Raw genomic sequence first — 15,322 nt, 5'->3', positions numbered from 1 at the left:
TAATCAAATGGCTACCCAGACTATTTGCATTGTGTGCCCCCCCCCCCCCCCCCCCCCAACCCCTCTTTTTACGCTGCTGCTACTCTCTGTTTATCATATATGCATAGTCACTTTAACTATACATTCATGTACATACTACCTCAATTGGGCCGACCAACCAGTGCTCCCGCACATTGGCTGACCGGGCTATCTGCATTTTGTCCCACCACCCACCACCCGCCATTTGCACTAATGGTTAGAGCCTGTAAGTAAGCATTTCACTGTAAAGTCTACACCTGTTGTATTCGGCGCACATGACAAATCAACTTTGATTTCATTTGAAGTTAGTTCCAGTACCACCAAGCTGCTGCAAAATGTAGTTCAATTACTAGTTGAACTACAAGTAGTTCCCTGATTGCTACACAACATTAGTCATGGTTAGTATCACGCTAAGACACAGGAATGCAAGATGTCTTGAAAATTCCCAAGCATAATCCATTCTGTCAAGTTTGGATTTGGCTCTATTTATTCACTATCTATGCATCATGTTTCTAGGGACGGATCAGGATTTCAAAGCATGTTATCAGCTGAAAATGAGTCATTTCTATAAGAATAGCAGCAGTATGATTACATGACTATTAATGCGCTATAACAGTACATCTGATAGTCCTGTTTGTTAGCTCAATCGTAAGCTCCTCTCTCTTTCAGAGGTTGTCCAATCTGTAGTTAATTACGCTGAAGACTTGACAGAGGAGATTGTAGAATCTCTTTAATCAAGGCAAGGAGATAACCCAGAGTGCCAAAGCTGCATGACAGCCACATCACAGGGGACCCTCTTTTAAATTAGCTCTGGTTTAATTGAATAAGACTCACGTTATCAGCATTCATGCTATTGCAAATCGGCACGTGTCTCAATTATATTTTGGTTTGTAACTCAATTAAAAGAGCTGATCCATCATCCACTGTATAGTTAGTAGACATGCTATGGTTAGGTTAGAGTTACTGTAACAACTGAAGAATGAAAATGTACCTGTATAGGCAACTGAGTTCAAAATGTTGCGTCTGCAGTAAGGTAGTAAAGTCTATTCTTCACAATATCCCATTAAAAAGGACTCCTCGTTGCTTCAGACGTAGTGCGGTTACATCTGTATTGATCCTGTTTCAATGTCTGCCTCTTGTTAAAAGGGAAGTCAGTAAGAGGTGGCTGCTAGCCTCCCACCCAAACTGTCCATTTGCAATCAATACTTTTTGTTGTGCGTGTCTCTCTTTCTCTCTCTGTGTGTGTGTGTGTGTCTCTCTTTCTCTCTCTCTGTGTGTGTGTGTGTGTGTGTGTGTGTGTGTGTGTGTGTGTGTGTGTGTGTGTGTGTGTGTGTGTGTGTGTGTGTGTGTGTGTGTGTGTGTGTGTGTGTGTGTGTGTGTTCCCATCCTACATGTATTTCGTTTCTCAGCTCTCTATATGCGCACGTCCAATCTCTACCCCTCACATACACAGCCTAATAAGTCCTTTGTAGAGGACTCAGGAACAGCTATTCTATGCGGCCTGTGAAAATCTTTCATTTTCAGTTCTCTATCTACTCTCCTTACTTACTTCTTCATTTGCGGCTTAAAAGGTGTATGCAAATAATTTCTTTCCGTTGGCTCTGATCTGTAGTTTGTTACAGACATCATTCTCACCTTAAAAACATCAACTCTTTTGTGTCTGTCTGCCCTCACAAATGTGTCTGCGCCATTCATAGAGTAGTTGTTTTTAGTCTAATGTTTAGAATGTATTGCGCAATGGCAGACCTAAACAAAATGCTACATTAAACATCAAAAGAAGAACCAAATGCTCATCCATCATATAATGTTTATTGAACTCTCATATACTGCAGGATTCATCAGAAGGACACCATAGTACTAAAGTTAGAGATGCAGACTGTGCAATGCTGTGGCATGCTAAAGCTCTCTGAAACTTTAAATTACAGAGGTGTTGGTGAATATCCTAAAAGTAATGCTTCTGCCTGGTGCAAGGCACATTAAGCACATTACAGTATTCAGGTATAGCTCTTTTCAGATGAAAGCCTTCACCCCTTAAATTAATTAAAAAAAAAAAATTAAATACAGTTTTCTATGTGTCTCATCTACAGTAGCATTACATTATTGTTGCTGGAACTTCTCTACATCCTCTTTATACCGTATATATCCAGCTAGTCCTGCACTTAAAGCAGATTTGTCGATTTCATCATCATTTCATAATATATCATCAATCAGGTGTGTCTGTGATAATGCTGCTCTTGTTACACAATTCCTTGTTTTCATAAAATAGGAAGAGTGAAAAATGTGGCCTTAAGGCACTTTGAGTAATACTGTCTCTTCTTGTCTGATTTGGCAGGATCTGGGCTTGGAAGGAACGTCCCTAAATGACATCTTATATAAGAACGCTGCTTTTCTCAACCTGGTGGATCCCATCTCCCATGAGCTGCTGCTAAGCCTGGCTCGTGAGATGCAGTGTCCCAAGAAGGTAAGATCTCCAAAACCCTTATCTCAAGGTGTATTGTCTGCTTAGCTTGGAATCAAACTTCCAGAAATCAAGATGTCGATAGAATAAGTATCATCATGAATAGAATGATATGCTGTTCCAATACAATCACTAATGAGGAAAGTCTTCCACATTTGCCATGCAAATGGTTTGGCTTTATAATGATTGGTGCTACATAGGGTTGCAAAGCTACCAGTAATTTACCAAAGTTAACCAAAGTTAGAGCTATGAATGATGGGAAATACCACATGGCGGAGCCCCATGTCACAGCCATTGCTGCCTTGAACAAAACTGAGGGTCTTTATAGGTGTCAGACCGACTCTAACTTGCAGGAGGGGTGAAGTCAGGCGCAGGAGACCAACACACGTTTAATGCACAAAGTCCAAACAGTGCTGTCAAACAAGGCAGGGTACAAAATCCAAAGACAGGATAGAACCCAAACATGAGTCGGGACGCAGCCCAGCAAACCCTAATGCCTAAATAGAACGGCAGATGAAAACCAAATTCCCCAACCTAAGAAAGACGACACAAAATAATCCCGCACAACCCCAAACCAAAAACAGACAGACTAAATACCCCACTAAGGAATTAACACAAAACAGGTATTAACCTAAAAAGACATCACCAAAAGAAACAGAAAAGGAGATGGGTGGCAGCTAGTAGGCCGGCGACGACGACCGCCGAGCGCCGCCTGAACGGGGAGAGGCGCCACCTTCTGTGGATGTTGTGAGAATAGGTAAGGAAGGGTCATGACTCAGAACATAGAACACCTTTACACTGTCTTCCAGTGCTGTAGCTATCTGTATGTAGGGCGTTCCACTAATTCAGTGGCTTTTGAGAAGTGTAACTTGGTCCCCAAAAACGTTTTGATTTCACCTAATTTGAACATTGTCATAAAGAGCACATGTTCAACTTGATGAAAAACAAGTTTTCCCATCTCAAGAGATAGAAATAAGACTCTACTAAGTAGCAGATAAAGGAACAGGGTTGACTCTAACAGGGTTGATGATTTCATATTAAATCAGCCATAAATCCTCTCGTGACAGGGGGAATGAAAGCTTGTTGTGTACCTCAGGGAGGGGCAACTGAATGCAAGCTTCACAAAAAAATGTTACATTGTTAAAACGTTTCAAGCCTGTCTATCTATGGGTAACATGGTTAACATGTTATTCTCGACACGCTCAGTTTTCCACCACAGAACACCAGAAAACTGCCAAAAAGAGTAGAACCAGATCACCTGCTTTTTTACACTATGATTTAACTATTAATGTTACATTTTTCTTTTGAAACCAAATATTTTAAAATGGAGTAGTTTCACCAGATTAAAATTTGAGTTCAATTAATGTAACAGGATTGACCTTAAAATGAGTGACAGACATAAATGAATCACTAATCACATTAAATAAATAATCATCATCAGAAATAACTTTTTCAAAGTAACAAAATAACCAGGGTTTTACAATGATGGGGAAACTAGGATACATTTTGGGTGCATGTGGGTTGAAATCTTCCTAGAAGTGACACGGTGTTGATGAAGGGACAGATTTATTGAAGGTGGTCTATCTTAAAGGCACTTCATTTCATACAACAGGCTTTTAAAATGCAATATTGGTGCACAATTTCTACTTCAAATATTAAAGGGACGCAAACCGCACTCTTTTCGTGGAACGACCCATGTGTATATCTGTCGTGTTAACAGGAAAGCTCAAGTGCTGAAGGCCTTGAACCGGACCACTGAAGCATACAGTATCCTGCAGAGGCTGCAGCTGTACTGCGAGAAGATCAAGTACACAGAGATGATCATCCGGTAGGCTCTAAATGAAACAGACTCCATATTTTTGGGTTAAGGGTTGTTTATCAGATATGTGTTTTAGACATATTGGTATGCCTTGTGCAGGGTGATGCTGGTCACAGCTGAGTTGCATTGGGAGTCGTCAGGTTTTGCCACAGCCCTTCCTCTCCTGCTACAGGCCCTGGCCCTGGCCAGACAGCACCACCTACAGGCCATGTCCTCCGAGACCATCCTTCACCTGGCTTTCACTCAGGTCAGCACAACAGACGCGCACATGCAATATGTAACCCTGTTATGGCAAACACACCACCGTATACTCTCTAAAACCCCTACACATACTAACACACACATCTTCAAACCCCTTAACTTAGACAGAACTGCATATTGTATGCAAAGTAAACTCCCACATTTAGGCAAAACAAGGAAATTCATACTGGGTTATATTTCAAAACTCCAATAGTTTTTTCTTCTCCTTCCCCCTGTCCAGTTGATGCTGGGAGTGCCGGAGCAGGCTCTGGGTGTCCTTCATGAGGCGATGGAGCCCATCCTGGCACACGGAGCGGTCATGGATAAGGGCAGAGCTCTGCTGCTAGCAGCCCGCTGTCAGATGGCCATGGCTGGGACCCGGTCCAATGGCCAGAGGCATGCAGGTAGCACACATCCCCAACACAAACTTAATATCACTCACTACCTCAAATGTACATGTTTGTGGATACAATTACTTTGTCATGTAAGTACATAGACAGGAGTCTTTCAGTCTTCCTCCTTGTTGTCTCCCTCCAGCTTTAGGCCTGGCTGTGCAATCGCTGGGAGAGGCTGCAGCCTACTTCTCCATGCTGGACTGTAAGGATCGTCTCCGTGACGTCCACTACCTGCAGGCCCGGCTGCACCACACCCTGGGACAAACCCCCCAGCGCAACAAATGTGCCATGCTGTTCCGCCTCCTGGACCAGGAGCTGCAGGCGCCGGGGGCAGCTGTCGCCATGCGACTCTGAACGGTCATCACCACCCTGCCTTCTCCGACACAGACCGGAACATATACTGGTGTACTCTGTCATTGTCATGGACTTCGCATTCTATCCTATCTTTTGGTTCAAATTGCAACATTGCTTGTGTGTTAAAGAGTAGAGAAACAACTGGTTTAGGGCACTCCCAATTTACATTGCAAACTTGTATCATCTATCTACAATATAAAGATCAGACTTTAAGTCTCTAATCTTTTGTCATGTTTGTTGTGCTTTTTTTGGGCAAAACAGAGAACAAGAACATTTCTAATTTGTTCCACCTGAAAATGTTTGTCTGACTACCACTTGATGTCAAGCACAGCTGTTGGCAAAAGAGTGCAGCCTGGTTGGGCCTCCCCACAATTTTAACATTTATTTGCAGTAAAAACAGTTCCAACAAACGTAGGTGTTTCCCTCAGAAATGTGCAGGATCCAGAGGCCTCGATATGGAAACCTAGATGCCGCCACACCACCTCTTTGAGTAGCACCCACATAGTATTTGAATTTCAGCATACATACCGTTATACAACAGTTTATCCTTTATTCAGGACCAGAGAGATCTGATTCTTTAGAGCTAGTCATAGCCTCTGTTGTAGGATGTCATTAGAATAGATCTGGGCTATAGAGATAGAGGACTTGTCTTTGCATCTGCAATTATAGCATCTGTGACGGTATGGGCAGCTCCATTGAGGATCTCTTCATTTTTAAGTAGTACATTTTCTTCACGATTGGCTAATCCCTCCTGATGACCAGGTTGGACATGACTCCAACAGGAGGGATCAGCCAATGAATTTGGAAGTCCCACCCAGTTGACACATTAAAATGGTGGAAGTCTTCAATGACACTGCCCATGCTAATTTTGCCCTTTGGCCACTATCATTCTCTATGATATGTACTTGTATTTTGTCATTTATCATCATGTTCTTCAAAGTCCCAGTGGTGGGATCCCATCATAGGTCAAATATAAATATCCAGAGATATCTAGCATAGAGGATCCGCATTCTCATCTACGCTTAGAGAATGAGAAATGGTTTAATGTTTCTCAGCTGTCGGAGTTACCACGATATGATGAGTGAGAGTAATATCAAATAAGAGCCGGGCAGAAGATGAGTATGTTTTAGAGAGAGCATTGTGATTTTTCTTCAACTGGAAGCATGCCAATGGAATTCATCATTTTAGCGAAGGAAAAGATTTCCCAGAGATATGCGCACATCAATGTAATAGTCCTGAGATGATTTGAAATGATATCTTTGTGTGTGTGCCATAACATGACAATCTGTGCACATTGTTTTTGTTAGTCTGGTGTAGATTTATGCGACCTGTGAGAGTGATAATGTTTTTATTGGGTTAAGTTATTCAGCATACTCAGTCAGTACCAGTCATGAGCGCTATTATATTTACATTCTCTTCATAATGGCATTGATCCAAGATCAGGTCTTATGAAATATTTGGATATTTTCAATATCCTGAATTGCCCTTTGGTTTGTATAGTAGCTTAGCCTAATAGCATTTAAAACATGACCTAACATTGGTATGAAAACACTGAAGTTTTATTACTGAAACAAAGCACTGACACGGTGATATAGCCCTGAGCCTTCAAATATTACATTCTGGGTCTAAGCATTTGAGGTACAAAGCAGAACCAATTTAGTTGAAAGCCAATGTAATATTTAACATTTGAGTGGGCTGGTTTTTGAGAATGTTCTGCATGTCCCTCTTACATGAAAAAAGCATTGTCATCATTACTTGAGCCTTTCTGGTTGACGTCAACGGCTTACATTAGACAAAAAGAAAGTATGTTCCATTGCCCTATCAGTCTTAACTTTACCATGTAGGTTTGTTCCAGATGTTTATTGGTATGTTTGCACAAGAAGTACTCCAAGACCGTGTGTGGGGTCTGAAATACGCTACATGTCACTTCGCTCTATAAACAAATACAGTAGATAATGGGCCTCCATGGGACAGGAGACGGGACAGAGACTGTCTGTGTAAATACACACAGACTCACACTGCATCATTCACTCTGCTCTTGTGTGCGTGTGTTTATATATCTAGAGCGAGATGGAGAGGGTGAGCTGCAGCCGTGGGATGTCTTTTCATCAGACAACACTAGATGGGGCATGTGCCTAGTGATGCTTAATGTCCTCTGAACCAGTGGCCTGCCCTGTATGTGAGCACTGTGCATCAACACTGACACTATACTCTGTTCAGGCCTGTTCTGTCAAGAGTATCACATTAGTCGGGGGAATGGGTTATGTTCTATTAGCACAGTTAGATGAGCTGTATCAAAGGATTGAAATACCCTTGCTTTGCTATTTTTGTATGTAATATACAGCTTCATTAGCCATCATTTCCCATCTGCCCACAGGCTGAGTGCTGTCTGAATGAATATGGATCTTCTTGCTCATACAGGGAAGCAGAGAGTAGAGAGTATGCAGATAGTGTCTCAGGCCACATTCAATAGGGCCAACCGGGTTGTAGCCTAGACAACAGGATACTACCATAGATGGACTTTAGTTGGCAGTCACTTCTCTGTGCACTTACTCAGCAGCTACAGGTAACTGCCAAAATAAAGGAAACATCAACATAAAGTGTCTTAATAAAGGAGAAGAGCACACTTTGATAGAGAGGAAGTATTTAGCCTGAGTCGGCTATGTAGCCTCCTATGCATCACTGGTCCATGGAAGCAATTGCTTCAGTGAATAATCCATTTGGAGGCTTTTGTAAAAGCCGAAGCTGGAGCCAAATTCCACATCTTGCTAATATTTGTCAGAAGGAAGCTGCTGTGTATTATGTTCTTCAGACTATTGAAGGAAGTCGAGCCCAATTTTTAGGTTGTAGGTGTAAAATTGTACTTCAGTCAGTTGTTTAGACATCATGTAGCTGTTATTAATCCTGTGTGGGTATCCCATGCGGTTACAGTTTACATACAGTAAATACATACAATTGAATTTAAAAGTTAATATTTGAAACATGTATTATGCAATATAATACATGTTTCAAATATTAACTTTTAAATGAAATTGTATATATTTACTGTATGTAAACTGTTCTTTGGTTACAGGTATCGATGCAGAGAAATAAGCCTCTAAGAATATTGGGAACAGGGTGACTAATGTAAAATATATCTTATTTTAAACATTTTAATAACAAGCATGGCATGAGAACAATGCATGTTTAAAAATATATATACGCAAATGTAAAATACACTATACATTCACTGTACTGCTATGGTCTTACTCCATATTAAACATTAACAATTGATGTGTTTTTCTCAACATTCTGCATCACAAAAAAATATAAAAATACCATTTGAATAGTTAAATGGCAGCCATATTTGAGCCCTTGTTAACAATAGGCCCCCATGGGCAACGGTCAGAGTTGAGATGAAATCAGAAAAACAGAAATCACAGTTTTCAGTTAACAGATCAGAATATGCTTCCTCATGAAAGATAAAATGTAGCTACCTGTGACCAACATCTTCATAAGGCAGATGGTAGACCTGTAGCCTGGTTGCCAGATCTGTTGGTGATTTAGCCAACCCATAAAACACCAACAGATATAGCAACCTGACCAGTTAAGACCTGAGGTTAAGGCCTGAGGTTAAAACATACAGACCATTTTTCCTTGATGGAGAGATAAAACAGTCATTTCTCTACATTTGATTTGTTCAATGGACAGACAAACTACTTTGACAACCTTCCATATTGGTGTTCATATTCTCCCCTAAAACATTGCTTTCCTTAAATCTCAGATAAATGGCTATTTTTCTGTCAAACAGAATGATCGCTCATCATCACAGAGTAATTTGATTAAAATGTTGGCTAAAATTTCCTAGGCAAACTATTTCATAATGTATATCAGAAGATTCATGGCGTCCATAAAGTTCTAGCCCATTGGTATTTACATCCAGCAGGAATCGAAAGTTGCAGTCCAGCTTTCTGCTACCCCACTGCATTGCATTAATAAACTTCCATCTTCAGGATAATCGATAATGATGATCTCTTGATACAGCTAGGATAAAAAAAATGCCACTTTCAGAGTTGCAACCTCACTTCTTTTTCAAAACACAAAAATAAATAATGAATAATGCTGAAATAAAAGCAGAAATGCTGCCGATTATTTGGTGTGAAGGGAGGAGGTATTGATGTGGAGTAAAGTCATTTTCCATGTCTTGAAATGAATCTCAGCTGAAGAGAGTGGCTGTGTAACCTTGAGGAGGCATTGTTTGCGTGTCTTTCCAGATACTTAGCTCTATCCCTGCCTCTTTTTGGAGGTACACTCCAGGTTTGGGAAGGAAGGGGTGAGGTAAGACTCAGTAGCCCGCTGGATAGCCCCCTTTCCTGTGGTCAGACTCGGCACAGAGCCGCTCGCCCTGTCTCACCACCGCCTGAACCACTGAATCATTATACAGGGGCCTGGTTCTTACATGGTTCTTCTTTTCCAGGCCATCTAATACACTCTTTTACACAAACACACACATACATAAACACAGAAATAAACACACACACACAGAGATTCAAGTCCATAGTTGAAACCAATTTTTATAATTCAACAATATACGATGCAATATTGTTCAGAATTACCCACCTTTTCAAAGTCGTCCTCCGCTACAGTCGTATTTGGTTTGAGTTGATTGTGAATTCGAGGTAGTGTCACAGCTTTTTTGAGGTCGTAGTCAAAGAACAAGGTATTCAGAATCACCTATGTAAATGAGAAAAGGAAGCTTCTTGTACTCTGATTCATCACAATATCACTATGTAAGGATAGATGGATATCATGTGTTAGTATAGGCTATATCTGTTTTAGAGAGGACATTTATGTGTATGGATCAAAACTTACTAGGGCAGTTGCTGTGATGATCTTTGTTCCACCAGAGGCTCCCACCACCATTTTCACTCTATTGTCTTTGTCGGAGATAATAGTTGGGCACATAGAAGAGAGAGGCCTTTTACCTAAAAATGAGAGAGAGACAAATCTTCAGACCAAAAGGTATTCTCAGAAAGCAAACCAGCCAAGGATCAAGCTGGAGCCATGTGTAAATTGAGAACTTTCAGTAGCCTACCAGAAATAAGGATATTGATTTCAGTTCCTATTCTCACCAGGCTGGATTAAGTTAGGAGATGGAGGGATTCCAAAGCCGTTGTTGATGTACGGAGAGCTGAAGTCATCCATCTCATCATTGAAAATGATGCCAGTTGATTGGGACATGACTTTGGAGCCAAAACTGAAGATAGGAATGATAGTTAAGTAGTTAGAGTTAAGTAATTATAGGAGTTAAGTAACCTATACATGTTATTTTTGGGTTAAATGCAAATAGAAGATTCTTAGTAAGACCATCGGCAACAAAGTTTGTTTAGAGTGCACATGTATACTATATTAAGGATCTGTCTCTGGATATCTATAATCTACCCTGTAGCATTATGTATTCATCAGTCCTATTGTCTCAGAGGAGGTCTTGCCTTGTAGGACTCTTACTAATTATTGATTGTGCTGGTGGCAGCCACAGCACTTCCATCCTCAGCTATGACGGACAGGTGTGCTGTCCCATGATTGTCTTTGACAAAATAATCTGGCTCGTAGTAACGGTCTGGTTGAGTGGTGTCATCTGTGATCTTGCTCCTGATCCCGTCAGCAAAGTAGTCTGAGGTCATGTTGTGGATGAGCTGGAGAGAAGATAAAATCATCAAATAGGAATTCAATTAGTTTCTCCTGGCAATGTTGAACAGCAGTCAACAGCATGTGATTATAGAGCATGTTCAGTAAACAACTACAAACCATTTTTATTTTAAAGTCAAATACAGTGCATTCGGAAAGTATTCAGACCCCTTCCCTTTTTCCACATTTTGTTACATTACAGCCTTATTAAAAAAGAAAATCCTCATCAATCTACACACAACACCCCATAATGACAAAGCGATAACAGATTTTAAGAAATGTTTGCAAATATATAAAAATGTAAATTTACATACAGTAAGTATTCAGACCCTTTGCTATGAGACTCAAAATTGAGATCAGGTGCATCCTGTTTCCATTGATCATCCTTGAGATGTTTCTACAACTTGATTGGAGTCCACCTTTGGTAAATTCAATTGATTGGACATGATTTGGAAAGGCACACACCTGTCTATGTAAGGTCCCACAGTTGACAGTCACAGCAAAAACCAAGCCATGAGGTCAAAGGAATTGTACGTGGAGCTCCGAGACAGGATTATGTCAAGGCACAGATCTGGGGAAGGATACCAAAACATTTCTGCAGCATTGAAGGTCCCCAAGAACACAGTGGCCTCCATCATTCTTAAATTGAAGAAGTTTGGAACCACCAAGACTCTTCCTAGAACTGGCCGCCCGGCCAAACTGACCAATCGGCGGAGAAGGCCCTTGATCGTAGAAGTGACCAAGAACCCGATGGTCACTCTGACAGAGCTCCAGAGTTCCTCTGTGGAGATGGGAGAACCTTCCAGAAGGACAACCATCTCTGCAGCACTCCACCAATCAGGCCTTTACTGTAGAGTGGCCAGATGGAAGCCACTCCTCAATAAAAGGCGCATGACACCCTGCTTGGAGTTTGCCAAAAGGCACCTAAAAGGACTCTGAGACCATGAGAAACAAGATTCTCTGGTCTGGTGAAACCAAGATTGAACTCTTTGGCCTAAATGCCAAATGTCAAGTCTGGAGAAAGTGTGGCACCATCCCTACGTTGTACCATGGTGGCGGCAGCATCATGCTGTGGGGATGTTTTTCAGAGGCAGGGACTGGGAGACTAGTCAGGACTGAGGGAAAGATTAATGGAGTAAAGTACAGAGAGATCCTTGATAAAAACCTGCTCTAGAACACTCAGGACCTCAGACTGGGGTGAAGGTTCACCTTCCAACAGGACATCGACCCTAAGCACACAGCCAAGACAATGCAAGAGTGGCTTCGGGACTAGTCTCTGAATGTCCTTGAGTGGCTCAGCCAGAGATCGGACTTGAACCCAATCAAACATCTCTGGAGAGACCTGGAAATAGCTGTACAGCAATGCTCCCCATCCAACCTGACAGAGCTTGAGAGGATCTGCAGAGAAGAATGGGAGAAACTCCCCAAAACAGGTGTGCCAAGTTTGTAGCGTCATACCCAAGAAGACTCAAGTCTGTAATCACTGCCAAAGGTGCTTCAACAAAGTACTGCGTTAAGGGTCTGAATACTTATGTAAATGTGATAGTCCAGTTTTATATTTGTAATATATTTATTTTTAATACATTTACAAAACATTCTAAAAACCTGTTTTTGCTTTGTCATTATGGGGTAATATGTGTGTAGATTGAGGGGACGACGACAATTTAATTAATTTTAGAATTAGGCTGTTAGGTAACAAAATGTGGAAAAGTCAAGAGGTCTGAATACTTTCCGAATGCACTGTGTATATATATTTGTGAGTGAAACTTTGTATTTGAAAGCTGTGTATCAGGGTTCTCACATCAGTGATATTGAGATATCGTGGATCCCCTAGTTTGCTCCTCTTGGCATAAGCAAACCGGAAAGCCTCCACGATGCGGTGATACGTCAGAGTCTTTTTCTCGGCCGTTGAAACACTTGAGCTAGTGAAGTTATACCCTGTTGAAAAAACACAACAAAATGTAGATCTAATACACGGGTGAGTAAACTTTTTGACTCTAAGGCCACATCGGGGATTTCAAAATTCAATGGATGGCCGCACTGATTTTTTGGCGACCGATTTGTTTGTAAAAATTAATTTGTGGGCCAGAAAAAGGGGAGTTATTTGAAAATGTATCGGTCCATTATCATTATCCCCCCAAAAAGCTTACAAAATCCCTCACGGGCCACATTTAACCGATCTAATATGTCAGCCCCAAAAAAGAACTGTGTTCATTTATCAAAGATACAATTTTAATGTAATTCGATGTTTCCATCACAGGGTCATTTCCGTCTGATTCCGTCCTTGTTTTTGCACAAACACTAGCAGCTATGGTTGATGTCAAGATGTAGAGGACTAGTGCAGTTTAGTTCATTTCCAGTGAGATAATGTCCAGAGAGCTTACAGTGAATCTCTCTTAAGATGAGATGACAAACTGGGAGGCCTGAGCTGTTTGTTTACAGTCAGTTAGTGGTGGATGATGATGCCCTTCTGTGTCTAAAGCACGACTAATGATCTTCTCCATGACCACACTCTCTGCATCTGGTGGATTAGCTGTAGCTGGATTCATGTAGAGGGGCGGTGGTGGTGATGGAGGGGGCGGAAACACTGTCCAAGGTGGTACAGTGGAAGGAAACCTGACATCCTCTGGTCCGTATGGCTGAGTTCAGACTCAGAGTTATCTAGGCTGCTGCTCACCGTCCACTATGTTGAGTATGAGTGCCAGGACTGGGCCGCTGGAGGGGGCGTCTGGGACGTGCATGGTGTACTCGCCCACAGTCAGCTTCAGTGGGTTCTCATTCAACACAGGCCTGTAGTCCAACAGGTCCTCCAGGGTGATAATCCCACCTGAAAAGTGAAAATAATAACTGCTGAAGAAGCACATCGACAAACTGCCTATCAGATCTGTCTTGCCTTATCATTATCATAGTGTGTACAGCAAGAATGATGAGCTTTAATAGAATATTATAATGCACAAGAAATAGAGAAAGACCTGCTGCTTGGATGTCATCAACAATTGTCTGTGCCATTGTCCCATTGTAAAAAACATCAGGTCCTTCCTCCGCTATCCTCCTGTAGGTGTCTGCTAGTTTGGGAAATTTAATGATATCATTTTCCTTCAGGATCTTTTTCTGGGAGTCACAGAACACTTCACTGGAATACAAAAACAGGAGCAAAAGACTTATCAGGAGTTATTCAAACAAATCTGTAGAGTAAAAGGACCATCATTTCCATGGCATTGTCATCATAGGTTTTACAGCGGTCAATCAAATCATCAATGGTTATAATAAATCACAGAGGAAGCCATGCATTTTGGAAATCAATGTAATCACATTTTATTGGTTGCAATATATCAATGTGGTACTCTGTGATAAAATCCAACTAATAATCCAATTACAGTACTTTATTGAGCAGAGATGGACTCAGTCGGGGTCTGAACTTAATGTTGACAGTTAGAATAGTAGATCACACAAGGTGTAATTTCTAAATGTTGTTGTACATCAGCAGTTTTTATCTTGTTATGTCATTCACTCAATTAGCCTGTCAGCTGAACATTTTGTTGATTGGTAAATTAGTCTAGCCAGCTTTCTAAATGTGTAGTAATCATGGTCAAATTACCGACCAGGGGACCCCATTGATTTTCTTATTCACTGTCACTCAGATATCATATTCAAAACTGAAAAAACAATTCTCCACCCTATGGCAAAATTTGTAGAATTTCAGGAAATGAGCTGTAAAACGGCAGCACCCCCTCAATGCCCCTTGGCAAAATGTGTAGAATTGCAGAAAATTAACTCTAAAACTCTAAAATGTTCTGCTCGCAAGGTGGGGGGCCCCCCAACAAAATGTCACTTAGGGCCCCCAAAAGATTAGGGCCGACACTGACTGCATGTGTGGGTATGGATGTTGGTACACAGACCCGCGAGCCACTGCGACCCCTCATGATGAGTTCAGATTTTTTGTGGCCCCCATCCCCATCAAAGTTGCCCATCCCTGTTATAGAACATTTAATTTACACTATCATTAAAGGGTAGCTATTATCAACCATCCATATCACTTAAGTCTATCTTTGTCAATATTATTAGATTTGTAGAAGTGGTTGTAGTGGTAATATAGCAATTACAGAATCATTTTTGTTCCATATTAGTTTTCTTTGATCTCCTGTCCTATCCTCACCACATATTGGCATCTCCTTGAATAGCGTCCTTGTTGCTGGCGATGGCCTTGGCCAGGGCTTTGCCTATATGGAAACCTACGCGTGCCAACTGAATGCTTGGCTCAAACAGCTCCTTCCATGGCAGCCTGCCGTGTCTCCTGTGTGCCATCTCGTAACCACGGATCTCCCCTGGAATGGCTATAGACAATCCACCTGTTATGCAAAGAAGTCTTTA

The 15,322-nt window shown here is 41.4% G+C and overlaps 3 protein-coding genes across 4 annotated transcripts in view; 1 reads left to right on the top strand and 2 right to left on the bottom strand.

Moving 5' to 3' along the window:
* The window catches only part of LOC106596834 (glutathione hydrolase 1 proenzyme), a 33,472-nt gene extending 32,144 nt beyond the window's left edge, over nucleotides 1-1,328 (bottom strand). Inside the window, exon 1 of the mRNA XM_082966276.1 lies at nucleotides 1,010-1,328. The gene's annotated coding sequence lies outside the window, so the exon portion shown is untranslated. The remainder of the gene's footprint in view (nucleotides 1-1,009) is intronic.
* Nucleotides 1,329-2,724: 1,396 nt separating this feature from the next.
* LOC145862394 (anaphase-promoting complex subunit 5) lies at nucleotides 2,725-5,510 on the top strand. The gene is made up of 5 exons (XM_082966275.1): nucleotides 2,725-2,804; nucleotides 4,197-4,304; nucleotides 4,395-4,542; nucleotides 4,777-4,939; nucleotides 5,073-5,510. Exons 1-5 carry the CDS (start codon nucleotides 2,725-2,727, stop codon nucleotides 5,282-5,284), a joined length of 711 nt encoding a protein of 236 aa, XP_082822401.1. The 3' UTR covers nucleotides 5,285-5,510.
* Nucleotides 5,511-6,821: 1,311 nt separating this feature from the next.
* Nucleotides 6,822-15,322, bottom strand: part of LOC106579829 (glutathione hydrolase 1 proenzyme) — a 30,350-nt gene continuing 21,849 nt past the window's right edge. The window contains exons 5-13 of one of the 2 annotated variants that reach the window (XM_082966274.1): nucleotides 15,108-15,285; nucleotides 13,924-14,084; nucleotides 13,629-13,778; nucleotides 12,753-12,889; nucleotides 10,772-10,959; nucleotides 10,396-10,520; nucleotides 10,136-10,248; nucleotides 9,884-9,997; nucleotides 6,822-9,755 (exon numbers count right to left, since the gene is read on the bottom strand). In XM_082966274.1, coding sequence (XP_082822400.1) covers nucleotides 9,609-9,755; nucleotides 9,884-9,997; nucleotides 10,136-10,248; nucleotides 10,396-10,520; nucleotides 10,772-10,959; nucleotides 12,753-12,889; nucleotides 13,629-13,778; nucleotides 13,924-14,084; nucleotides 15,108-15,285 — 1,313 coding nt within the window. In that variant the 3' untranslated portion in view covers nucleotides 6,822-9,608. Of the gene's footprint in view, nucleotides 9,756-9,883; nucleotides 9,998-10,135; nucleotides 10,249-10,395; nucleotides 10,521-10,771; nucleotides 10,960-12,752; nucleotides 12,890-13,628; nucleotides 13,779-13,923; nucleotides 14,085-15,107; nucleotides 15,301-15,322 lie in introns of both variants that reach the window. The other variant, XM_045703065.2, reaches the window with a different exon arrangement.

The sequence above is a fragment of the Salmo salar genome, chromosome 20 (genome assembly GCF_965601325.2).
Source record: "Salmo salar chromosome 20, fSalSal1, whole genome shotgun sequence".
Lineage (NCBI taxonomy): Eukaryota > Metazoa > Chordata > Actinopteri > Salmoniformes > Salmonidae > Salmo > Salmo salar.
This window is presented reverse-complemented; position numbering and strand designations above follow the sequence as displayed.